At 36.5% G+C, this 27,280-nt stretch overlaps 2 protein-coding genes across 11 annotated transcripts in view; one reads left to right on the plus strand and one right to left on the minus strand.

Annotated features, from left to right (window-relative positions):
* The window catches only part of MAST2 (microtubule associated serine/threonine kinase 2), a 199,587-nt gene that overhangs the window by 131,774 nt on the left and 40,533 nt on the right, over positions 1 to 27,280 (minus strand). Inside the window, exon 1 of one of the 10 annotated variants that reach the window (XM_075097742.1) lies at positions 13,607 to 13,706. The exons of the other annotated variants lie outside the window; for them this stretch is intronic. Within the exon in view, the coding sequence (XP_074953843.1) occupies positions 13,607 to 13,645 (39 nt within the window). The 5' untranslated portion in view covers positions 13,646 to 13,706. Of the gene's footprint in view, positions 1 to 13,606; positions 13,707 to 27,280 lie in introns of those variants that run through there. 10 annotated transcript variants of the gene reach the window in all.
* Positions 1 to 27,280, plus strand: part of PRDX1 (peroxiredoxin 1) — a 262,541-nt gene that overhangs the window by 58,198 nt on the left and 177,063 nt on the right. The window lies entirely within an intron of this gene.

The following is a 27,280-nucleotide window of genomic DNA, read 5'->3' on the forward strand; positions in this document are numbered from 1 at the left end:
TTGAAACCAACTCTTTCAGTTTATAATTTATCTCAGAAGTTTAGTAAAAGGTAATACAAATAGGTGGAAGCATTTACAAGACCCAAACATGGATTGTAATATGGGAAACAAAACTTAACTATTTGCTAGATGAACTTCTCTGCTGGGGCAACTAAAAGACACAGGACATATTTCCCTTTATGGGAATACCATAGGATCCAATGCAATCCTTTTGCATTAGGCCCCAGTACCGCCAGGACCAAAGCAATTGTTTTAGTATTTCTCTCATATAAACTTATAAAATTATTTCAAAGTAGCATTTTGTTTGTTTCCATCTATGTTTTTTCTATTTTTTTTAATTCTATAGTTTTCCCTAAGATCGATAGCTACCTGATAGCTGGATAGGTATATGGTCTTTTTGTTCCTAGTAGTCCTTGGTTTAACATTTCAACATTCATTATTCTCATATTACCTCGTTTTTAATTAAAGCAGATTTCCTCTGAATTTAAAATTTTAACCTTTAAAAACCAATATAATGTTCAGATTTTATGAATGTTTACCTTATTGTGCTCTCAGCTGTATTTTATGATCTTCAGAGTTACTTTGACTCCTTTGTCTACATTTTCCAAGAACAAGTCTTTACGTATTTAAGTATTTAACAGTAAAGAGAATGTTATTTCAAACTGACCAAAAAAAGATACCTTGTTCAAATACATCTGTATGGTTGAAAGACTGTGAAAGAGCAGAAACCAGATTTGTAAGAGAGGCTAGGTAAGTAAAAGCCTACAGTATCGCTCAAACTGTTCCAAAATATTATGCTTAAAGCCAATTTCTAGCCATAACACCATCAATCACTGTTACACTAATAAAGGGATTTTATTCTATTTTTGCTTTTTTAAAATGGACATTCTTCCAAGACTACAGAGTGGCAGAGAATGTGGGACATGGTTGACATTTAGGAAAGAATCCCCATTTTTTTCAAGAGTTATAGAAGGTTTTTTCCCCTGTATTTGTATAGCATAATACAGTACCTAAACTTGCCTGATACACATGTATCAAACAGGAATTTCATTTATTTCACTTTTTGAGAGTTCTATTAGAATTGACTCAGCATCTCAAACTGTCTGAGCACTTGCCGCTTTCACATACAATTTGGATCACCCATCCTTCCTCATCCTAACAACAACTTGTTCCACGCAAAACAACTGCAAATTTATGCTACTCTCTGGTTCATGAAAACAAACTGTTCATTTCTTCCGTTTTATAAAATAAAAGCCAGATCAACCAACTCCATAAAAACACTCGGCAAAGACCCAAAATTCCAGCCCACATACAAAGGTAGCCTATTTTTATTTCTATAGCTAAACATCTTGCTGTGTTTTTTGTTTTTTTTTTCAGGAGAGTAGGGGGTTCTTGAAATACCAAAAGGAATTATTTTAATGCTCTCTCAAATCTGCCTCCTAGGAGTTTAGAAGCACTAATTCTTCACCAGGAATACTTGGGGAGAAATTGAGATGGCTACCGGGGGAGGGGGGGAAGGAAAGCAACTGTTTCATTTAAAACATTACTTCTCAAGTGGTCAGGTTTCATTTGCACAATGCACCCTGCTGCCATTAATTTAGCAGCCCTCTATCTAATCAAGCATACTTCCTGACAGAAAAGTAGAATATTGAAATGGTTGTTGTTAAACTCCAAAGTTTTCAGGAAACTATGAAGCCTCCTTTCAAGTCCCATTATACAACATGCACAGTTCTGCAACACTGGTTGACTTCACTGGCAGAACAACCACTATCTGCACACTATGGTTTAAGGATAAATGAGGAATAACGAAGAGAGGTAAAGCCCTCTTGTCAGAAGGCTTTAATTTGCCTACAATGGGGAATTTTTGAAAGTTCAAAAATAAAATAGAAGTAGTTGTTTCTTGAAATACTCACTTTCACCTATACTACTGACCAGAGAGCATCAAGAGACCCAAGACAACAGTTTTCAAGAACCCAAAACACCAATACTAGAAGGCTTTAAAATATCAGTATATGTATTAAAGGTATTTAAAATTCATCTTACATTCAGGAAGGAAACTAGGTCACCCAAGGGTTAAGGAATAAAAGAATGAAAGCCATACACCAACTTCTTAAACAATAAGAAAACACATTTGTTTCTGGTTGAAAGGTTAAGTTAGTAAAATTGTTTGTTAGCATTATATTGTCTGCTAAAAACACAAGCAAGAAATGGAAATCATTTCAAGTAATTCACATAGTAAAGACCAAGAGAAAAATAGAAAGAAGTTACATGCAATGCAGTAATCAAACTAACCTTCTATGAAGTCATTGCAATATTACCTCAAATGCTATTTTGTTTGGGTTGTTTTTTTTTTAAAAGAAAAAAGAAAAAAATGGTTATCTTGTGGTACACAAACACCACAAAAAAGGTGAGGTTATATGTGCAAGTAATGCAAAGCAAGTTCTACCCCAAACTCCTCTCATTCCACTAAATCTCTCCCTTCAATTTTACCCAAGTTATGTGGATGCTAGCTTTCAAAAAATTGTTCTGTTTTAAAAAGTATGAGTTAAGTACATGGAAAATTGGCAGTTCCCAGCAACAGCACATGAAGTACCTCTCAGCTCCTCACTGAGACATTTAACTGGCTTTTTTTTACATGACCACAATCACCTCCCCATCTCTATCAAAAAGAAGGAATCCTCTTACAGTACCATTTTAGGTAACTTGTTTCACCAAGATTGTCGCAATCCATACAACCAGGCAAGGTACAAGCTATTTCTCTTGATTCATGGTAAATCAATATTATGTTTCCACCACCACACAACTAAATTACATCTATTGCATCTGCTGCTAAAAGCTGCATGTAAGGGCATGGTTTTTCTTTAGTATTTCATTTTTATCAGTCCCAGCGGTACTACAGTGCATTCTCTGCGATATTATGCCTTAACAAAAATTATTTTACTACATCACTCCATCATCTGTCTAAACTTAATCAAGCACAACATTGCTTTCTGAAAGTCTAAGGTAGCCCCATGTCCCTGAAGGGCTTTCATCATGGTAGCCACTTTGGAAAAAAGATATCAGCTCAGCATTGTCAAACTATCAAAGTTTACACGCAGGCAGTCACCAGCACACAGCAAAACTGTCCCTGATCATACAGTTGTTAAAATCTTGAATATTTGCCCAGTTCAGTATAACAACTATTTCATAAAGAATGTTTGAGACAGAAGTCGAACAGAATGGCCAGTTTAAATTTGGCCCACAGTGTTTTAAGGCAGGGCATGCCAAAACAGTCAACAAAGCTAAGAACATGAAGGTGCATGACATTCACATTTAACAAAGGAAGAGAAAATAAAAGCTAGAAAAACAAACAGTAAATGAATGAAAAACATTAGAGAGAATAAACTATCAGCCCACAGACTTTGTAATCCTCATATCAATCTGACATGTAAAACCACTCATGTCCCTGTTTAAGTCACCTCCAATCTTTTTTCTTGCCCTTACCTCACCTTAATCCATTCCTCTGGCCTTTAAATTTATCTTCATCATTTAATTTTTTTAGGATCCTAATCCCCTCTCAACAGGCATCCAACAATTACCCCCCACAGTGGGATCTCTTTTCTAGTCAGTACACATTCTTCCACCTTGGCCTAATTATTCACTGCAATTATGAAAAATAAAGCTAAACCACACACATTTTTTCACAGAAGGAGACCACTACCTATACCTAAAGACAAGAAGCAGCATAATGTTGGAAACACTTTATAATAGTCTGAAGGCCACAAATTCACTGGGAAGGAGATAACCATGGGTTTGGCTTGTTCTATTTGAAACCGGTGTAGCCTAGAGTCATTACTAGTGGGTACAAGCCACAGCTCACAGAACAAATGGAGCAGAAAGGACCTTATTCACGGGCTACACCAACCTACCCCAATGACATCTGATATAATTTCATCTTTTCGGCTGCCAATACAAGTGACATTTATTAGCCTATGCTGATATAAAACAAGTGATAAATGTCAAATTCAATTAATATGTTCATATTTTTATGAAAGTAATTTAAAAGTAATTATATCAGGTTACTGTTGTTTAAGCTATGCCATTCAATAGGCAATAATTATATTCGTCTCTATCGCAAACATGATTTTATCACACTAATATCTAAAAGCATTTTGGAAAAAGAAATCTTCAGCTACCAAAGCAGCTGTTATGCTAAGACAGTTTGATTTAAAAGGAGCATTGCCATTAGCAAAATGAGTCATTTACAGATTCAACCAAAGACAGGTAAAAATAAAATTGAACAAACCACTTTCCATCCAGAGAGTTATTTGCTTGTATTCATAGACAAAGTGCTGCTAACTTCAAATCCCTGGTTTTAATGGTCGATATCTCATCTCCAGATAGAAACAATACAAAACCATAAATGCAATTATTTATTTAAGAAAGAAAAAAATTCATTAAAAGGACAGCAATGCCTATTTCAGGATATCTTCTGCATGGAAAGTGGAAGAAATAAACTCTTTATTCGCTGTATTATGAAAAGCTTGCAGCAGAACACTTCACCCAAACATCCACAGCAGACAGCAACATGTCAGGATGCATGGAAAAACAGACCTTATTACTTTCAGAATCAATAAAATTTATCTGGAAGAATAGTCAAGGACAGTGAAGCTGAATGTTAGAATAAAGACCATCAAAATCTGAAACAACTTAATACTCGTTACTGGATATCAGTCTTGATCCTTTAAAGCAAAACCAGAAACTTCAAAGTTTAATCATATAGAAGCATTTGTGTTAAATGCCATGTATTTATGCTATAGTATACCATCATTGAATTCAAACTGAAATTAGCTTTCTAATATGGAATAAGTAAGACTAGCAAATTCAAATGAATAGATGCATAACCTACCAGTCTTTCTTTTAGGCTCTCAATCACAAAACTACAAAATGTGATTTGTAGTAAATTTTCCAAGTAAATAAAATTATTTCAAAGTTCATAAGCTAAGCTTAGGGAACTCTGTGCTGCATTATTGTAGAAATACAATGTTTTCACAAGATATGAGTAAAGTGAAAATGCATATTTGTAAAGCATACCTGGCTACATTAAAGGTAGTCTAATAAATCATTTCCATACCACTTGAGTTTCCTGTATTTTTAGGTGGCTTTTATTTTGTTTAGCAATTTCTTTCAAACGTGCCACTGATAGCCAGGCCGGAAGTTACTTAAGCTGCATGATAATTAAGAAAAACCTTTAACAAGTAGAAACATGAATATTCAGACAGCAAAATTTTAATAAGTCTACCAAAGCCAGCCCCATTTCTTTAATTCCTGAAAGAATACATACATAAACTTTAAACATGCTTTTGTATCTACAAATTACTCCCTATTTTTTTAATAATAGCTTCTAGAAATTCAAGAACAACCAACCTTGAAACGCCTATCCTGTCTTGATCCCAGAAATGGTAAAATCCCATACCTTCTAGAAGTCCCATAAACACGAATGGCTTGGGTAAAGCAATTTAATATGAAGTAAAAGATTAAAAACTGCTAAATCATATGGGAAATACTGCTACATACTTACAGCTCACTTTAAATGTCTCTTGACATTTTAGAGAGCCTTTTCTAGGTGTTGTTAAAACACTGCAAATCATAATATACTTTTGTCATTTATTTGACTAGTAGCCAGAATTTACAAATATTCAGAATGCAAAGATACTTCATATTTGTCCCTTGAAAATATGAGAGAACTACCTACCCCCAACGAATACCGATTGCTTTTCAAAATTAGATTTTTCACTTGGCATGTTTTAATTAGGTTTCCTCTTACAAAAACCACTACCTTTCAGTGTATTAGAGAAACTGAAGAGGCAACCATAATCATCAGAACTGACAGGAAAATAAAAAACTGCTCTAGCCAATTTCAACTTCTAGGCTGATGACATAAGCCTGGAAGGAAAATACATGCTGTCTCACTGCAGGACATTTCTTCTCATTAAAGAGGTAAGTGCGCCTGTGTAAGCAGTGAAGACTATTAAAGATAAGCAGATTAAACACTAGTCTTGCAGCACGGTAGCAGCATGTTATGTTGCTAGGTTGGAGAACTGGGTTTTCTTTTAAGATTTGGGACTTCCAGCATTAAGGAAATACAAAATGTACTGAAAACTAACACAAGTGAAGCACCCCAAGTGGCTGATGGAGAGGAAAAGAAACAAAAGTCACTCTCTGCACAGCAAACCCTGCAACTACCAGCAGCAGCTAAAACTGTTCGTCGTGCCCTCCTCCTAGCAACAAGCAAGTCTATCAAGAAGTCACTTCCAAGCCAATGAAACGTATGAAAAAGATATTACTGTTTATCTTTGGGAAAAAACCCTTTGCCCAACATCTACTTAGACTGAGATGCACACATATACAACCATTCTTTCACACAGTCATCTCCTAACAAAACCTTTCTTCCTGAAGTAGTAGAATTAATTACTGGCATTTTTATCTGTTCTCACAGGGTGAAAATAAAAAGTTTAGTTCACCTATACAAGCATTCACAAAGTCCTTACTGACAAGCTGAAAGCACTTATTTAAGCATCACTACAGCAAATTATCAGACCAATTTAACAATACCCTGAAGACAGCAGCTAAATGCTCTTTTCTGCCTGAGCAAACCATTTAACCTTTTATCCTTGTCCATATTTCAAGGACTTTTTATTCTGACATGCTTTCACATTTTTCCCTTGGTATATTTTCTAATATCTTCAAAGTGAATGCCAGAAGCATATACTCCCCAAACTTAGTTCCATTTGCCACTCCATTGCAAAGCGGACCACAAGCACCAATCCTGAAAAATTAAACCAGTGTGAAATTTCGCTCAAGTGCCAGGCAGATAGCCACCAAGAATCAATGACGCTCCATACCTCTCTGAGCATGAATCCTTAGTCCTACACTGAGATGTAGTGTACTCATACACATCATAACAATCCACTTTCCAATGTTATAATATATGGCATCCAAACACAAGATTATAATAGACTCACATAATAAAACCTCACAATTTGTTTCCACAGAGTGTGTTTAGTAAAAAAAAATTGCTTATGACTGATATAATTAATGAATTCTAGTAATTATTAGCTGTAGTCAACATGCCCCAATCCTCCTCACTCAAGTCCCTTCAGACACTCCACCTGAGAAAAACACCACCCAGCTAGTCTGGACAGCCCTATCTATTGACCAGCCAACCTATGCAGAACAGCAAGTTCATTGGCCTTCACCACTCTGCTGACAGTTATGTGGATCCCTCTCCTTCTGTCAGCTGCTAATATTCACAGAAGAACTTAGACTATGTCTTGGACATCTTCTCCAGACTAAATTTTAATTACACATGTTGAAAATTTACTGGGAGAATAGGAACCAAGACTGAGCATAAAATCTTGTTTCTTTTGGAAGTTAGCATAAAAATATGACTTTTTTTCAAACTGCTATTCTTAAAAGAAAAACAGCATGCTATTTCTTACATCCTAAGATAAGTCTATAATTTCAGTACCTACATAAATCATTTTTATTTATCTTCTCGTATTACCACTTCTTCTTCAGATGTCAATATAACTGGTGACTGCCTACATCATCACTGTTGGAAGCCCTTCAGCAGACATCTGATCTGTGGATTCAGTTATGTTCCTGGTAAATCTAAGCAGTATAAAATAAGTCTTGATAATGCAAAGACTCTAAATTAGAAAGAAAATGTGATTACATTCCATGAGAAATTAGTTTTTTCTTTCGGAGTTCTGAATTCAAGTAACTATAATTACAAATAACTACAGAAAGCCACACTAAGTTATTCCAGACTTCAGATGTGAAACTTTACACCCAAGTTCCTAATCTTATCTTCCAGATGTAACTTTCATAACTGAAAGAAATATCCACGTTTTTTCTAAACATAATTTCAATAAAATTGTCTTTTTTTCTTTCTAAAGAACACTTAAGCTTCAGCTTTCAAATCAGACCTGTCAGCTTTGCTTTGATATAAATACAACACTGTCATTCTTCTGTTGTCTTAAGAACAGAGCAAAGCCATTATTCTGTGTATACATGACAACACTGCTGGTAATTACAGGAAGACAGCATATGCACAAGTGTTAGGCTTGATTAAGAGTAATATTGTCCAATTTATACTATTTATTATTCAAAGATTTTACAAGAATACTATTTAAAACAATCACCTCAAAGATTATAAGGAAAGATGCTCAAACTTTATCTCAATTTGTGAGGGGTTTTGCCCTTTGTTTCTTTTAAACACATCATAGGTATCCCAAAAGCATATAAAACTCTTGTACGGGAGAGAAACTAATCCCCTTCAAAACCTGAACATTTTCTATCATTTCAGCATACTTTTCATTGTCTCCCACCAAGCCTCAAGCACATGGAAAATTATATAGTCCAGGCCAAACCTCAAACCAAGGTGAATAACATCACTGCCAGACCAAGTTTTGTTTGTGGAACACTGAAGTGACCATCTGGGGGAGTGAAGGGAGTTTAAAGGGGGGTGCAGAGCAACTGAAAGTTATCAGATGCACAGCTCAGCAGAGCACTAGAAAACACGTATGTCAAGAAAAACGCACCACAAGAATCAAAAGTGTAAAGATAAGAGTCATCTATGTAATTCTGAAAAACACTCAAAGTGAAATTTCTTCTAAAGGCTGTAAAAACAAATCTAGATTTCTCCTGGGAGCAGGTGCCAATATTTCCCATAGCGGGATACCTTGCAGCAGGCAGTTCCGAAAACTCAAATCCAATTGACTCATAATATCTGAAGATATTCACATGTGTATGCATGCATGCATTTTCATAATAAACTTAGAGGTAACCTTTAATTTAATTTAAAATCTATGTATTAACCTTTCAGTGAATACATATTTGAAAAGTTTAAAAAAGGTGGGGGGATCAAGGTTTGAGTCCCATTCACAGTCCCCCCTCACTGTAAACAGCTTTTGCTTTATAGAACATCATTCGTACTCTTAACTATTTATAAGAATACTGTAAAAAGCAACATTCTTACTAACTCTATGTTTTATTAGATCTTGTAACCAGTTCTGTAGCCAGCAAAAAATGTCTTCAGTCATTATGAAAGACACTCTTGGGGGGGGCGGGGAATGAAGAGTGTATCAATTTTCAGCGTCTCTAAATTATGCCCAGTGATGTCCCAGAGAAGGTTTAAAATGTACGTAAAACTGAACAGTACAGTAAGCCTTCACTTGTTAAATGTATTGAAGCTTAGAGTTTCTGTAACTACTGATTCCCTGGTTCTCTTTCCCCATAAAACAAAAAAGTGCTCAATCCTTTGAGTAAAATAAATAATCTCAAAAACAAGTCAACCAAATATTCTGAGATTATATTCTCTATGCCCTATTTCCCCCCAGCCCCAGGAGGAAAATGTAAGATTTGTCTTTTGAATGAAGAAATTCTACTGAAGGTTTTTTTACTCTCTTTTTTTAATATCTATATATATTAGACAGACATACTGTGTAGTAGAAAACATAAGCCAAAATAAACACATTCAAGTGCTGTGATGCAGTTTCACACCTGCACTGAAACCAGCACAAAAAGGGATTCACAAAGTAAATTAACTGCTTGAACTTAGCCAGAATTTCAGCAGAAAATTAAGGGGGCTAACACTCTGTAGTAAGATGTTATCACTGTGGTGGTGATAAATGTCCAACCACATCTGAATACTGCTCATGTCCACAAATGCAGAATACAAGCTCCACCACAAGTTATCTGAAATTTGGAATGTCACACTCTCCATTACCTTTCTTACTTGCACTTACTCATAAGGATTTTGGGGATAGGAACTCTAATTTCTTGCATGTGTAAGAAGAGTAAAAGCATACATGCAGCAGCTACTGCAATGCAAGAAAAACAACAAAAAAAAACCCACCACAAATTTCTAGTACAAAATGATGTTCAAAATACAAGCTCATCTTCACAGGGACTCACTGGGTATACTACTGTTGCTCTGTACAAAAATACCAGCAACAACAAATGATACACACCTATAGCAAACAGCAGTAGCAAACCTACGTAGCCTCATAACATCTGTGGCTAGCATCACAATGTATTTTATATCACAGCAAATAACTAAAAAACCCACAGATCTCTGCCGAAGGCCACAGAAACAGCTCCACCGCCTCCATTAGCATTCGTCCCTAGGCAGTAACTTACGTCAATAGTCCAAGTTCATTACCTAAAATGAAAGCCTAGAAATTAAAAGAATCTTCCATTATTAGAAGCATTTTCTCAGCCTTCTGTCAGTACTGTAACGCAGCTACATCAGGCTGTAAGCATGCTATGTGTGTGCATGTCTGTATATATCTATACGTACATGTATTCATATGGACACAGAAAATCTCATTTGCCCCTCCTGGATCTTCATTTCCACATATTTCACTATTACAAATTTGTGGACCAAATTTGTGACACCGAACAGGGTGCAACAAAAGCAGACTGAAGAAAAGAGGAAGGTGATATACACGGGCCACACGCCAATATATTGACATGGCCCTTTAGCTTATCTGTTTACGCTACTACACGGCTCTTTACTACAGGGATCACAGCAGAAGAGAGTTCCCAGAGAAGACAGAAAGTATCACAGTAGTGATATGAAGTATATTTCAGGTAATGGAGGTAACAAGAAGCACCAGGAAGACACATGCATGCATTTGTTAGAGAACAGGAAGAGCTGGTGATGACAAATGGTTTGTTTTACATGATTAAAAGAGGTTTTGAAAAGAGCAAGCCTCCTGTGAAAGATGAGCACAAGGAAACCTGAAAGTCATGGAACCCAGGTGACCACTGAAAATAAGAAAGAAACAGACCAACAGTACTTTCAAAATAGTCAGAGAAAGCGAAGTGAAAGAAACCTCAGAAGGTTTAGCGGAAAAGAGTTTGATCCAGTAACAGATTAAAAATTTCTGTTGATGTGAAGAAAGACTGAGAAGATTGGAAAAGCACCTGGAAATTCAGATTACTGCCTTATAGACAGTGCTCTCCATAGGGACAGAAAAAAGGAAAACAAAACAAAACAAAAAATCAGTTATCAGGAATAACACACAAAAGGAAAGAGGAATGTTTGTTGTCTTTATACTGAGGACTCTGTTATAGGAAGCAATGAGGGGGAGGCACAAGAGAAGAAAGACTGAATCATCACCAAAAAATAAAAAGGATTCCACCATATAAGATGCCAAATGAGCAGGAAGATATGAAAACAAAAAAAGACAAAACCCCTAAAACACAGCAGTCTCAGCAAAGCCACATCATTACAAGTCTAAATCAACTGTGTTAAAAACATTTAAAAAAAAAAAAAATCAGAGGTTATCAAGATCAAACAGTAACATTGGTCACACACACACAAAAAAAGACCTAAGATAATCAACTTGTTCATCTCAATTAATCTTTAGCAGTCAATTTGTAAATATTACATGAAATAGTGCTAATAGGTTGGGGTAAGTGTTCTTCTGTACCAAAATATGTACAATATTGTCATAGTGCAAGTGATTAAGTACCAGAACAGGTGCCAAGAAAGACGGCAAGATCTCCATCCCTAGAAATACTCAAAACCAGCCTAGACAAGACCTTCAGTAACCCGATCTAACTTTGGAATTAGTGCTGCTTTGAGTGGAGAGGTTGGATTAGAGGACCTAATTTAGGCTGTGATGTTCATTTTAAAAGCCATCACATCCAGTTTGACCTAGGAAATTAAATCCTTTTCATCAGTGGCTTTCCAAACTATTATCACCCAGGTCCCCAAAAAAACTAATTAAAACATACTGCCTTGGCAGTGCCAACATGCACCAACAGCTTTTTAATTTTTCCTCATTATTAAACTTGAAGTTATCTATCAAATGGTCACACTTCTGAGCCACAATTTCTTCTAAAAAGTCTACTCCAAGATGCAGGGCTGGGGGTTGGGGGGCGACGGACACAGGACGGAAATCCAGTATTACATACTTTATTAGTTTCTGAGGCATTTTTTATGTAGATATGCATATATATAGGTGTAATTAATATGTATTTATGCATACCTACCCAAGTGCATACAGGCACACCACCGCATATGCACAGTACTCAATACTGCTAAAATTATGAAATTCCACCATACTACACAGGTAAACCAGGAAAACGCATTCTCATTCCCAGCATGTCTTCTACTGACACTGGAAGGCAACTGGGCTCCTCCAACCTCCCTTCCTTTTCCAATACTCCCCTGAAGCATCATCATGAAAACCACTCCCCCAACACGGCAAACAGATACATCATCCCAGACAAATTCTAGGCTCAGGAAAGCTCTAAACAATCAGCATATCGGGCTTGAAAATTTTTTATTATCTGTGGTCAGAAACAGTTTTGCTGGTTATGAAGTTCTGACTAGTTAAATACATTGAAAATAAGTACCAGTTTATCCAAAACCAATCTTACTTATTCCTAGGTACTCTGTTATACAAAAATTATATACAGCTAATTTTATGATAAGCAAATGCACTACCATAACTCACTGTCACTGTGGTATATGCAGCACACTATGTCAAACCATCTCAGTAATATTAATACTCTGGCACAAAGGAAAAAAATCAAAATATACACAAAATATAAAAAGGTGAGACATAGAATATATTCAGATTAAAGCAATTACCAAATTACTGTTGCATTAAGCATCAGTAAGGTATAAGTGGTAGTACGTTAAAATGGTAAATTTATTTTTCTCAAAGGAAGTTAAATTAACCATGCCCATCCTATTGTTTAATAGGCAAGGTTCATAGTCTAGAAACAATTATTTATGCTAGCAAGTATGTAATAGGCTATATTACAAGGCAAAAAAAAAAAAGGAATATGGGGCTTTCAAGCACAAATCTATTCCATGCCGAGTTCACACAAGACTTTGGAGCTCACTCACTTCCAGCTGTTTTACTCAATAAGAATCAGTTCAGTCATCATACAGCGTTGACACTAACACAGATTAGCATATTTCTCATACTACTGCTACTGAATAAAATTTCCCCAGAACCACTACAAAATAAAACTTCACTAGTATGTTAAAGTTCAAAACAATTTGCAGGAGTATTTATTTCAACCTAATGATAGTCATTGAAAATAAAATATAAATATTATTTGTATTGTAGAATTGCATTCTGGTTTTGGATTACTGTGCATTTGAATAATAAAGAAGCACAGCTCTAATATAAATGTGAGCATTCACTCAGCTTTGACATTTAATTCCTAAATAATCCTCAACTAAAATGGCTACTCTAAGGCAAGTCTGAAAAGTCACTTGGATTTTTATAATTATCTGTAAAAGTCAAGTTTCAAAAATAAGGTAAGCCCTTTAGTTTAGACTTCACTTCTTTCTATAAGAACATTCACAAGATCATTGGATATAAACCAAGAAATTAACAAACTGTGTTTTATTACTTTACACAAAATTAATAAAATATAAACTAGGAGAAAACAGGAAAACCTCAAATTCTAGCATCACTGTTACGTACTCGGTCAACCTGATTTACTTCAGAAGATTGTCATCATTTTTACAAGACTGTCGACACCGCAAGCAGGAGGGGAAAAAAAAAAAGTAGATTGAAGTTACACTTACCTGCAGCCCTCTTCTTCGAAGAATACTTGAATCGTCCATATTTTGACTGCTGATCACAAATCCCTGCTAAAGCTCGCTTGCTTCTGGCTAGCTTTGCTCTCTAACTGTTAAAGAAGTCCATTATTTTCAAACTTTTCTTCCCCTCCCACCCCCTCTCTTTCCACTCGCTAAAAATAGGACGTGGTCTTTCATTTGCCTGTCATGAAGAACTGCAGCCACGGTCTCTGACTATCTGTATGTAATTTTGCCTGCCTCTTTTGTGGCAGATTTAGCAGGTCACATTGGAAAAAAATCTCTTCGACTTTCCTAAATCTTTTCAAGGTTGGATGTCTCATTCCCCTCATACACACAACTCTCTAGAAATATATAGTAATCCATGACTCTGCAAGGCCAAAGAGTGGAATTTAATTCAGATCCCACACACACATATTTTTGCTTTATTTCGATTTACTTGAGCTCTTATATGGGAACAGTAAACTACAACAGCTGCCTTCATTTACTGTTTATAATAAGCTCACAAAATCCAGGTCACATTTCCTTTAAAAAACACATGGTCACAACTTAACTAAAACAAAAAATCAATTCTGTGGACACACAGGATACAGTACTATTTAAAATACAGAAAAAAACTCACTATGAAAAAACAAATTTTATTCTTCCAGATTTTGAAAAATTCCTTTACTCCTTTGTACGATAAAGCAAATGTCAGATTCTTCAGATACTGTCACACATTCTTTTGTTTCTGCTATCTCTGAGGTATGCTGGTCTCCTCGTATGCAGCAGACAGGGCACATTCTTTAGTTCATTGCTGAGATCTTGCGACTCTTACGTGCTGAAGGGTCTGGAACACATGTTGCAAGTTCTGAACATTTAAGAATTCATTCAGCTACATCACTGACAGAGCTGTCTTTAAAAGCCCTTCCCTCCTTCATCATCCATGGCAAAAAGGAAAAAAAAACCACACCCACACAAAAAGCAAAAACCAACAAACACGACACCACACACAGTTCAGCTGAGGCTTTTTCAGTCTGTCCTGCAGTTTCTGTTTTCCAGCTACCTTTCCACAGACAACTCCAGCAAGGTCAAAAAAAGCTTTGCCCCTTTATGCACAGTATCCCAATCACATTTTAAAATGAGCCTGTGCTGAAAAATTAGAAACAGTAATGCTTCTAGCTACACCAAACACCGTTTAAATAAAAATAAAAATCTAGGTACGTTCATCCCAGCATTATTGAAACTACTGAGCCTGTCAAGGAGCCTTTGTCCTGCACATGCTCTTTCTACACTGGAAAGGGAAAAAGGAAATATTGCAAATATAACGAACAACCTGCTGCCGCAACAACCTTCAATATTTTTAGCAGAAAGCTTAAGCAACAGATTTCATCTCCTGATAAAAGCTTAGGAAGAGCCTATTTATAACTTTTGAATATAAATACCATATTTAAAAAGAACCTGACTTCAGCCCATGAAGTATTTCACAAAATACATAAAAGAAATCAAACTTCATCAAGAGCTGCGTTTATGAGGGGATTTCAGCCAGACATCCTGAAGTGTGCAAATGCAACAACGAGAGCCCAAACCGCAGGCTGCCTACCACAGCTTGATGAAGTGTTCCTGTTCCCACAGTTATGACAGCTGCAAACCAAAAAAAGTCTCAATACAAGCACACAGGTTGATGGTGCCTAAAGGAATATATATTTACATGGAAATCTTTAGCTGATCTTCATGCTAAGTGACCGAGTCACATGAGCTAAACACATCATTGTAAAGTCAGCTGAAAGCACATACAACTCAATCCCATTCACCAGGCTTTTCTGATCCTCTGCGGAGCAAGTGTGGTCTTTTATTGTGAGTAGCTAATAAATCCTCATCTTGCCGATACCTCCTTCCATCTGCCGTTTTAAACAACTGAATGCTGAATTAGGTCTGCAGAGTCTTTGTGAGCTCCCCAACAGGGCAACCAGCCACACAGAGGCTGGGCAGGCAGCTCATTTGCATGGAGTATACTGTACCATATAAAAAGCAGAGCGCTAGTAAAAACAACTCCATGAGCCACTTGATTTTAAAGGAACAGTAGCTTCTTTTGGAAGTATAGCTGGAAAACATCAAGCCATGCACAGAACTCTGCATGAGAACTTAAAAATGTATCACCAGGGAGAACAGCAACATAAAAACAGAGATAAAGCTCTGTTTAAAAGCAGACTGAGACATAAGATGGTCGTATTTCTTCACTGTGATAATATTGATGATAGATTTCAATATTGCTTCCTGCATTTTCCCATCAAGTAAGCTTCCTCAGAAAAATATTCCAAAGACTATAACTTCACTTATGAGACATTAGTGACAAACAAATTCTAATTTTACTTTAAAAATCCCACAGAAACAAAACATTTTGGCACGCATACTGAGATATATTACATGCATTCTGCAGTTTATTTTAGCCTATAACAGATTTTAGGCATATTTATATTAGACCATACACTAACTGTATTACTGATTTTACCTCTCCTAAGGCCACCAGCATTAGACAACATATACCGTGAGAGAAATCAAGGAATCTTAACAATTATGCAATACCATTCACATTGTATTTTCTTCCTCAATCAGACACTAAATGAAAAGGTATAAGCCTGATACCAATAGTAGATAAGCCCACTCATTTCCATAATGTAACTGAAAACATTCTCATTAGCACATATACGTCTAATCCTTCCTGGATTATTTACCTTAATATTCAGACATCGCCAATTCTCAAAACGTCTTCACAAGTGACTTATAATTGATTGAGGCTGGCACAAGTCTCAAAATACCATGAGAATCATCTGTTCTCTTCCAAATTTCAAGCTTTCTTGGGAAGAATGCTTTCAAATTGGCTGCCTGCCACACTTACCCAGTTTCTGGGGTAGAGAAGCCAATCAGGGCTGTGGAGAAAAAGCAGGCATGGTTTTTCCTCTAGCTTCCTTCTCCCCTTCCCTTCTTCAGAGCAAACAATTCTTATTTAAATGTCAGATCAAAAACCAACATCAAAAAGATCCCAAACATGCTGACCACCTTTTCTTTCCTCCTATTTAACTCTCTCTTCCTACAACAAAATCTACCATACAAAAGCAATGACGAAAGAGGGTGGGCAAGAATACTTAGTACCAAACTGAATCAACCAAAGGACAAACGGAATTTAAAAGCAACTCTCTAGCACGGCAAATTTTTCTTACAAAATATTACCTTTAGAAATTTATCTGTGATTTCATCAACAGATTATGCCATACTTAGACACTCATTTTAACGTCTTAAAAGGTTTGCAGTTAAGTCTCTGATGAAAGATGAGACTGTATTTATACAAGACGTTCACTAAGAGATATACTACCAAAAGATATGAAAGAAACTGAAGTGCATAAAATCTAATTTTATCAATGATATAAAAAGTCAATCATACAACAAATTTCTCAAACAGTTTTCAGATGCAGGCAGTATTTAGAAAGGGTCTAATAACATATCTGTTTATCAGAAGAAAATTTCAAAATAAGGAGGTCATGTAATCTCTGAATCCTTTAAGAATTACAATATCTACACCTTATCACTCAATTTCACTAAAAAAAAATAGGAAGGGGAATAAAAAAGGGAATTCAAAGTTTGTTCACCAATAACTTCAGTAAGCTCCTAATTCAATTCTTCCTTCCTCCATCAAATTAAGAAATCTGGGGAAAAATTTGCTTGCTCTGCAGCAACGAGAAAAGAGAATGGGTAGTTTCGTATTAGGATCATTTGGACATAATCCAACCAATTCCTGTTTGGCTGCAGCTCTCTCTGAAGAAGCTATTCAATCTTGGTTTGAAGACATTAGGAAATGGGAAGAGCCACGAACTTCTGGTAAGTATGTTCCTGCAATGGTTATTCTGGTAAGCAGGGAAGGACAGCTTATCAGTTTGCCAATACTAGGATGAATTAAATGAGGCTAAAATCAATTTCCAAAGAAACAAAAGGAGGTACTGCCTTACACAGTAGTCACATCAGGCTATTTCTTGCTGTAAAAGGCTAAAAAAACAACAAAAAAAATATTCACAAGCATAGCTAAAACCCTTTGGACAAATTTATTGAAGAATCTACCAAGAACTCTTAGAAGAGGAAAATACACTGAAGATGACCCAGAGCCACAAGCAGCTGCAAGTGCTCTGGGAAGAGACTCTGCCCTTAGACACCTGCTATTAAGCTAATGGGCTCACCCAGGATAATCATTCGATGGTTTTATTTGGGCAGAAAGTAGAAAGGTGTCTTCAGTGCTTGCTGAAGACAACAGCATCTTCCAACCTAAAAGGCATCAGCTGCACGAAGGAACTAGGGGTAACAGTGAAATTGTGAACTGAAAAATAATTCTAAAAATGGTATCATAGCTATGACAATTCATGTAAGCCCTGAATAGACCAAAAGAACTTACAGGTCATAATTGAGTGGTATTGTCTCTGTATATGGTATTGATGAGATTGTTATGGAAAAATCATGTCTGTTACCTGTATTTCAAGATTATTATTTATAAAATTGAAAGATCTGAAAGAAATGTTTTCAGGGTAGAAAAAGATCAGAGTTAAATGACTACAGGAATTCAACCTCCTTTAATTATCACAGGGAAGACCCCAAGTATGACAAGAGATTCAAGAATATTAAGAGGACCTAGAATTTTACTCCTTATAAGCTAGACAGCAACCAACGCTACTTCTCAGAGCAAAACTCTAGGAGGGGTCTGCACTTAGATTTCAATCAGCATTTCATCTCTGCTGATAAGAAGAAATCTCTTCTCATTGGTGCTGATTCCAACCTCCTTCCACTGCCTGCTACCAAAATCTATTACTCCTCTGTCTTGTAAAAGAAACATCTGAGAGGTTAGAACAGTTCCAATAACTGTATGAAGATGACTGGAGTTTTCCATCCTTTAACTTCAGTATAATCAAAGCAACAATTCTTTCAGTTATTCTGTAGCCCACAGGTTTTCAAATAGCATCAGCGGAAGATGACCAAAGGCGTACCAACTTCACAGGACAGCAATGACCACAGGAAGTTGCTATGAAGTAGTGTGATTGTTCTTGTGTACGATACATCTTACAAAAAAATTATTGATAAATTGTGAATAAGCTATTATCCTATTACGCACATTTTCTAATCACCAAAGCAACTGCAAAGGGACACAAATGAGAAAGGAGTCTGTATCCACTATATTAGAGGGCATGTATACACGTGCACAAAGACATATCTGCGTAGAATCACATGGCTCATCTTTGAGCTGTGTTCAGTTTGTTTGTTGTACTATATATACTAAATGTAAAATACCTTCTATGTATCTTAAATTGTAATTTAAGCCCGAGGTGTATTTCAGGAATCACTCAACATTCATGAAGAGAGTTTCATCCAGTTTATCAGGAATTAACTAAAACATGAAGGAAAGAGCAATTGATTTGGCTATGACTTTTCAGTCCTTTCAGGTTTTTTGCACTGTATCCTGCCATCTTTTGTGGTCTATACTGCTGATTCAGAATGGAAACCTACCATTACTGTAAAAGCAAAACCAGTAAAGGTTATCTTAGCAATCAAATCATTACATCGTGGATAAAAAATACGTGTACTCTCTAGTATAGCTTAAGCACATCCAATAAGTGCACACCTTAAACTCACAACACTAGAGGTCTAAGTCCACTTACGCTGACAACTTAGAAAAGATATTAAGCCACTTGCGATATTTAGTCCTGACTACAGAAACACCAGAAAGCCTCTCAACATCGACTGGGACGTCTCCCATAATGGAGACATGGTGTAAAGGACATCAATACTACACAACAGGATGACTGAATGATGAAAAGCCATTTGTGTTTTGCTATACAAAAAGAGTACTCCCATCCAAAAATCAGGCTAAAAAACCCAACAGCTTTTCAACTGTCTGCAGCAAAATGTAATGCTTTTTCTTGCATACTTTTATTATCAAGGAACTTTTTGGAACAATTCCCTGATTTAAAATACTGAGATTCAAAATTCACGTTTTCATTATTTAAAATTCATTATATTTCTTACTCTATTTAGTCAGTACTAAAAGCAACAGAGGATCAAGAAAACTTTGAAGATAAAACATTTCCTTACATAACATATTGTCTGCTGGGAAAAAAGATCACTTTCCAGAAGATTATCAGCTGACAATTTCAGTGGCATTTTTTTAAGTCTCTGGTAACAATCGTCTGTGCAACCAAAATGAGCCAAATGTTTCACTGTCAATCTGAAACTTCAGTGTTTGGGGTTTTTTAGTTTATTTTAATCAAACTATGTTTATCTGGAGTTTTAAAAATGTGTCCCTTTGAGATAAATTGACAGACTATTGAATCAAGGAAGGTTGATGAGGTATCTTGTATAAATTAAAAAAAAAAAAAAACACACACACACACACAAAAAAAAAAAAACACCACACACACAACTGTTTGGCAGTCAACCTAACAAAACTTGCCTGACAGCTTGTCTGAGTTTCCTCTGGATTTCTTGGCTATTTAGAAGATTCAGTTTGATAAACTAAGACCTCTGGAGCAAAGCTGTGCATTAACAATGAACCATAATAGGAACTCATTCTAAACCACAACAAACCCTGCTTATGAGGCTTGGTCCATGGGAGAAGAAATGCTGAAAAAATGTGTAAAATCCTCAAGGTTTACACAATTATCAGGCTTTCACAGTGCATTTTCTGTTTCCAGTTTGTTAGGTTTAGATTCCTGGGCAAGAGTGCCCCACCCCCCCACATTCAATACATTATGAAAGTCGGCACACCCACTAATCTTCCATACAAATGTAAATTTGCTGTCGACAAGGGTGGAGGAAAGAGTACGTTCATCTACAGACCAACTGCTTTCATACTGTACCACAGAAGGTATATTCAGAAGAGACTGCAGCTTCCAGGCAGAAACAAGTTCCTTGGCTCAAGCCCCTTCAAAAGCTATCATCATTGGAAAGGAATCTTCAATTAAACTTTAGTGTTTACAGAGATGTTGAATTCACCATGCAAACAGTCTTGTTCTGAAGTTAAACTGGCATTAGAACAGAATGGAAACTAACTTCTCTGATGCTACCTTTCAAATACAATACCATTCTTAACAGAACCACTTTTTTCAATAGGCAGAGAAGCCTTTTTCAATATATGCTGCAAATTTAAACCTGAAGAAACATAATTTCTGTTTAGTAAACATTGAGATGACATTACCAAAATCAGGATTCTCTTACTTGATTATAAGACAACCCTCATAACTTAGAGACATTCAGGCTTAAACATGACCAGTGAATACCTCTAATCAGAATGGCAACAAAATCAAAGCTCAGGGACCCAATACCAACTCGTGTGTTTCCCTAATGAAAGGTATTGATATTTACTGAAAAGTTTATAGAAACAACAAAACCTGTAGTTTCAAGAATCTCACAGGAAAGACTTCATTAACCCAGTTAGCCCAGGAGCTATTTTGCCATAGAAACTAGTTCTATGAGAGCTACAAATTACAGATGGATCTCATATCTCATGCAAGCGCACGCTGAGAAATACCCCCAAAATTTTACTATACTCCAGATTTCCGCCGCTATCACCTTCGGTCCTTCCACACTCCTGGCTAGCAGCACTCCTCCTGCAGCCTCACCACAGCAGCAGTGGTTCGCATACACATACTTGCCTTTTTTTGTAAACTCTTCCCAAACTTTTCTGCTTCCATTTCTTACTTCATCAGTGAAGCCACATTTGACCTTGAAATATGAGCTAGACAATTTTTACACAGAGAGAGCACTTCCTTTACAAAATTAAAGGCTTTTGAGGACAAGAAATTGCAGAGGCATGAGACTATACCAAGCTGTATTTCACTGTATTTTCCTCTCACTTGTATCTATAGGATATTTGTCACTTTGGACACTCAACTCTTCAGAACGAACACTTGATGCTTCACAAAACAAAGGAACCTCTTCTATTACACTAGCATAACATTTACAAATAATGAATTAGACTCTCAAACGTACTCATTAGGAAAAAAGTCATAAAAGTTAACTGGTTTTTCTTTAATTATTCTACTCAGAGCAGAGTCTACAGCACCAAATATATTTTTCCAACTTAATCAGCATGCAATTCATTTCAATATACCTTGACTTTTACCTTGGTTTCTAGGTGACATTAAAGTGCTTGGAGAAGCCTCCAAAGATTGTACCGTTTTGCCTCCTTAAGACCAACATGATATACATTCAAACACTACTTTTGAAATGATAAACCAAAACATTTGGAGTTAGAGGATTTTAGGATTTTACTCTCCCCTACTCTCCTTGTCTATACCAGAGACTAAGCTTACGCTGATTACTAGTGAGACACCTTGCAGCAGTTTTTCCCTGATGGGTTATGACAGATTTTTATTCCTCCTTCTCTGGTCTCAGACAAAATTTCGCTATTCATTTCTCACAATGTTGTCATCCCCTTAAAATGCTAGACAAGTTAAAAGCAGTCCGGTTTTTTATAGAGATCCCTTTTCCCAAGATTTAACCACTAAACTAGAACAAAAACTGAAAGAAAGATAAAAGAATAAATTCATTCAGGATTTCAAAGATTTGCAGTGCAATGACAAATATTTTTTTTAATTCTTCCTCTCCCCCAGAATGTGTCAGACCTCCCATTTTTGTGAGTTCTCCTGTTACTTTTTCTTTCCTTTGAAAGCTATTTTTCTTCAAAGAAGTAGCTGCATAATAATAATTTGGCAATCTCTCAAACTTTTTTTGTTTTGTTTAACAGAACCTATTACATTTAGTCAGGGGAGATGAAACAAAAGACAGTAAGAGATGTTGACGTAGAGCCTCAAATAATGTTTCTCAGAGGAAAAGAGTGACATTCATTATTTTAAAAGGCTCTTTCCATAAAACTAGCAGGTAAAAAAAATGCTTTAGTTTCAAATTAAAATGCAAAACAATGTCTTTTACATTCCTTGAGAGGTATAGTTACGTTTTACTACAAATTCAATTCAATTCAAACACAGAGTTCTTATGCATGACACTAACAGTGCTGCCATGTCCAGCAACAAACATTTCATAAAAACGTGCTTCATTGCAACAGCAATATATTTACAATATATGTTCTTTAAAGTGTTCAGACATCCTATTGAATTCCTAATATAACATTGAGCTCAGTGGTCAAACTCTTTTTTTTTAAATAACAAAGAGCAAATCTACACTTACCAGGAAAAAAAATGAAATATTATTTTCATGCATCATTTGAATTGTCACCTGAGCTTTTGTCTCAAGAATTGACAGAGAATGCCAATGTGTTAATTGAAACAAGCAGTATGCAATCCACAGGACATCTTCAGCATATGTTTCCTTCCAAGGACTGACAAGAGCTTTCTGGATTTTTCAGCACTAGAGTCTAACATTTCCATTTTCAAGCTAAAAATACGAACAAAAATCTTACACATTTCCATAAGTATGTATTTTTCCACATAAGTAGTATCTTTCCACAGGAATCAGACAACATTATATCTGTTTTAAGACTTCAAAAATTAAAATGGCAGTATGGTAACATTGGCATGGAAGTGCTGAAAACTCCATCTTTAAAGCTGTATTTCGCTTCATAATTCAAAACACATAGAAAAATAAACCCAATCAGAAACCTAGCTCCATGATGGAACATTGTCACTGATGAAGGAGAATGAGCTAGTGGATGTAACAAGGCAAAGCTCAATACTCAAAGCTATCATAATTTAAAATTAGACATAATTATCCTTAACAAAACCAGGCACTGTGGAAAGGGGCTTTGGAACAGCTGCTCCTCTTCAATTTAAATGCTCATTTGTTTTACATTGACCTAGAAATCAGTATCCTCCTAACCAAAAGCCAATTAGATAATAGTCTCTCTTTCAAGCTTGCAGAATACTAATTTTTTAATGTCTTTGGTAGTGAAAAGCAAAGAAATGAACTGCAGATGATGCCACAAGTATGCTTGGCTCCAATATACACAACCGAAATGTGAGGGTTCCCTCCCCCCTTTTCTCAAAGGTCAGATTTACAGTCCTGGAAATACTCCCATCACTTCTTTGTGCTATCTTTCAGTGCAGTCTCAGCTTGGGACAACCACAGAATGCTGCAAAGGCAGCATGTGGAAAGACCTTCAGTTTGCTGAAGTAGCATCCTGCCATTCCTTCCACTGTCAAAGTAACATGCCAGACTGACCACAAGGAAGCATTACAAGAAGTATTCCAAAAGCTGTCCTTCCAACCTTGCCTAGAGTTAGGTCACTAACATCAATGTTTTTGCAAACAGAAGGACGTCAGATTCTTTCAGTACTGCAATATAGACAAGCTGCTTCTCAAGCAAGAGAATTAAAGACACCAGGTTTTCTACAGACTCAAGTTTGTCTTTTCGTCGTCTTTCTGCCTCCCATAGTCCTTACAGAGGTAATTCCAGCTATTTTACCTCCACCCAACTAGAGACAGCATCTCCCCCAGCTAATCAAGAGCTGTCATATTTGAGCACCAACCAGTGCTGCCAAGCCACAACACACAGTGAACTGTTTCTCTCAGAGAATGTGAGGGGGTGTCTCCTGCTCCATTCCAACTCTTACGAAATTGTAATTACAATTATTTTTGACATTTCTTCTTCTTTTCAAGGCCTGGATGAAATTGGCCAGTGGCTTGGAAGTTACCAGCAAAGAAGAAACAATGGCAGAAACTTTGATTCCCTACCACTCAATGTTTCTGGCAATCATGGTCATTTACACCATTACTTTCAATTTTGGTTAAAGCCAATAGCAAAAATACATATTCATCTACAGATCTGTTCCAACTCCAAAGAGACAAAATGATGATGAGTGCCAGTTTGATTACACTCTAATACAAAGCATAAGATTTCTTGGTCTTCTGAATTTTGGCAGCATCCCTAGAGAACATTCTTTCCATGAAGGAAGTAGAACCATCTTTCTAAACGCATCAACAAAAGAATCTTCTCAGAAGACTGATATCACACTGAGTCTGCCAGGATCCAGAAAGAAACTGGTTAATGCAGGAAGCTACACTGGAAAACATAGAATTCAATTCTACCAAAACATGAGGTCTTCTTAGAAGAACAGAACACTGGCAATCACCAGTAGCAATCCACAGTTCCATGCTGAAAAACAATCTGCTAATGCAAAAGGTGGATGGTTTAATATTGAAAGGAGCCTTCCGAAATTGCCAAAGTTGTGAAGTAAACAAGCCTATATTGACAGAATGATCTCATAGCAGAACACAAATCTGTACAGTCAAGGTGGAATTCAAGGAAAGAAGCTTTTTCCAGAATAAGCAATGAAGCTGAAGAAAATCCTGTCTCCTAAGGCTTCCTTCTGACTTGCTGAGGTAGAAAGCAACTAAATGAAAGTGCAAGCTGCAACGGACAAAACACAAACACAACAACAATAGCATAATTCTAAATATACCTCAAAGTTATTAGACATCAGCATTATCTGTTTATTGCAGCAGTTTGCTCTCTGTCCTGTGCTCCTGAACTTCCGCACTAGCAGACCCCTTTCCTTCCCAGTACTGCCTTCAAAGTTTCTTTTGCAACAGGAAGAAGAGGAAAAGTCAAAAAAAGACCATGCCTACCCAGCCAAACAAGAATCAAGGAGTAAGCAGATAATCCAGGAAGTTTCAGAGCAGCTCTACAACAACGTCAATCCTGGGCAAAATAATTTTTTTAATCCTGTATCAGCTTTTCCAATTAAAGAAGAAGCAGAAGTAACATCAGTTGTTGAGATTTTTATGGAAAAATAAGGTTGCAAATAAATCACTGTAATTTCTAAGAAGAGTTCTTAGGTGCTCTCTTGGATGGGGGAGGTGGGGGTCGGGGTGTTTAAATTACTGCCTCTGCTGATAAAGTAAACACATAGACATCAGACTTAGAATTATTCAGAGCTTTTAACTTGCCTGCAAACTACATTTCTAAAAAAAATGTATCTCTAGGAAACAGCAGAACTTTCTGGGTTAAGAACCTGCCAATCAACTGAGTTTTTTAAAGTAGCTGTCAGAAGAATTGCTACTGAATATGACCATTCTGTGTCAACAGAACAGTCATACATATATCATTATTCAGCATTTTTGACTTATATTTTGAACCAGAACTGAGCACTGCTAAGGATAAAAGCAATGTCACCTCTCCTCCCACGGGCTCTTTACTAGAGCTTGATCTTTCTTATGAAACAGTCACTGCACATGTAAAGTCTGCTCTCACCATGTCCCACTGTAGCACGTGTCTGGTCTACATAAAAGTAACCAAAGTCTCCCACTAACATTTCTTTCTACAGTGTCCGATCTTCCTGGGCACGCTGCAGTCAGCACCACCTATCCTCATCAGACAGTGGGTAATGCAGGCCCCAGATTACTACTTCCTAATTAGATCCAAGTTTCAACGCTTTGGTTGTCTGTGCTACTCGCTGATGCTTTACCTATTTCAGATGGGGGCAGGGAGGAGGGTCTTAAAACATGCAGCACCAGCCAGCCACAACCTCAACCTCTTTAACCTTTTCCACTTCATTTGAGGACACAATACTGGGACACTGAACCGCATAAGAGAGAGCCACTCCTCGGCATAGCCATGTCAGTACTGGAGCATTTTATGGAATTAAAGTAATTATCTGTAAAACATACAGTAGCAAATGTAATCATAATACTTAGTGGTAGTGAACATTATCATACACTTTCCACTATTCTGAACTGTGGGATTAAACACAAAACAGAAGCTTAGAACAAAAGGATAAACTCAATTATATAGCTTAGGTGAAATGGAGTTGAATCAACTTTATCCATTTTACTTAACACAAAATGGAGTTTAGCCATCCTTTGATTGTCAAGTCCAGAATGTGGAATTGTGATTACCTACTTTTGAACCCCCAAACTATTGGGAAAGTTTCCTGATGTGCAAGGAAAAAGGGAGCTAACAATTACTAACGGTTACCCATGACTATTCTCAGATGGAGATTTCATACAACGCAGGCAAAGCTCGATGATAAAAGCCTTGTTAATAATGGGACAAAAAAGAAATCAGATAGCAGATGGAAGGGGACACATCATTAATGTACTTCATTGAAGAAGTTAGGCACCACAATACCTTTCCCTTTAAATTATTGCAATTTATAGTAAGCCTGGGGGAATAGCAGCAGTTTACCTTTGGCTTATAGAAAAACAGAGGTATTCAGCAATTAGAATGGCAAGGGATATCTATCACATCGTTGCAGAGCCAAGTTTAATGGCCAAGCACCCCTCCAGTTAAATGGGTTTTAATCTGTTCTTGACACTTTCCCAGGGAAGTTGATACCATAGATTTGTCTGAAAATAATCCACACAGAACAGGGTCCCCCAAGGTTTTCAACATCTCTGATTTATACAAGGCTTTGCTGTCATTTTCTTTTTAAATCTAATCTCTATATAACTGATTTTTAAATAAACTTCACCATTTAAAAAAAAAAGGAGATAAACAATTTATTACAGTGCTGTCTTAGAATTAAGTTGGTACATAAATCAACTGTTTTGTTTGTAGATATTACCTGATATTCATACATATTCATACCAGCTATAAGAAGGTCTGATTTTCTTTCTACTCTATGCCTGGTATCATTCAACTATTTCTCAGTCAGCAACATTTTAAACACAGTATGTAAATTACACAGAGAAA

This window comes from Phalacrocorax aristotelis, chromosome 6, assembly GCF_949628215.1.
Source record: "Phalacrocorax aristotelis chromosome 6, bGulAri2.1, whole genome shotgun sequence".
Taxonomy (NCBI): domain Eukaryota; kingdom Metazoa; phylum Chordata; class Aves; order Suliformes; family Phalacrocoracidae; genus Phalacrocorax; species Phalacrocorax aristotelis.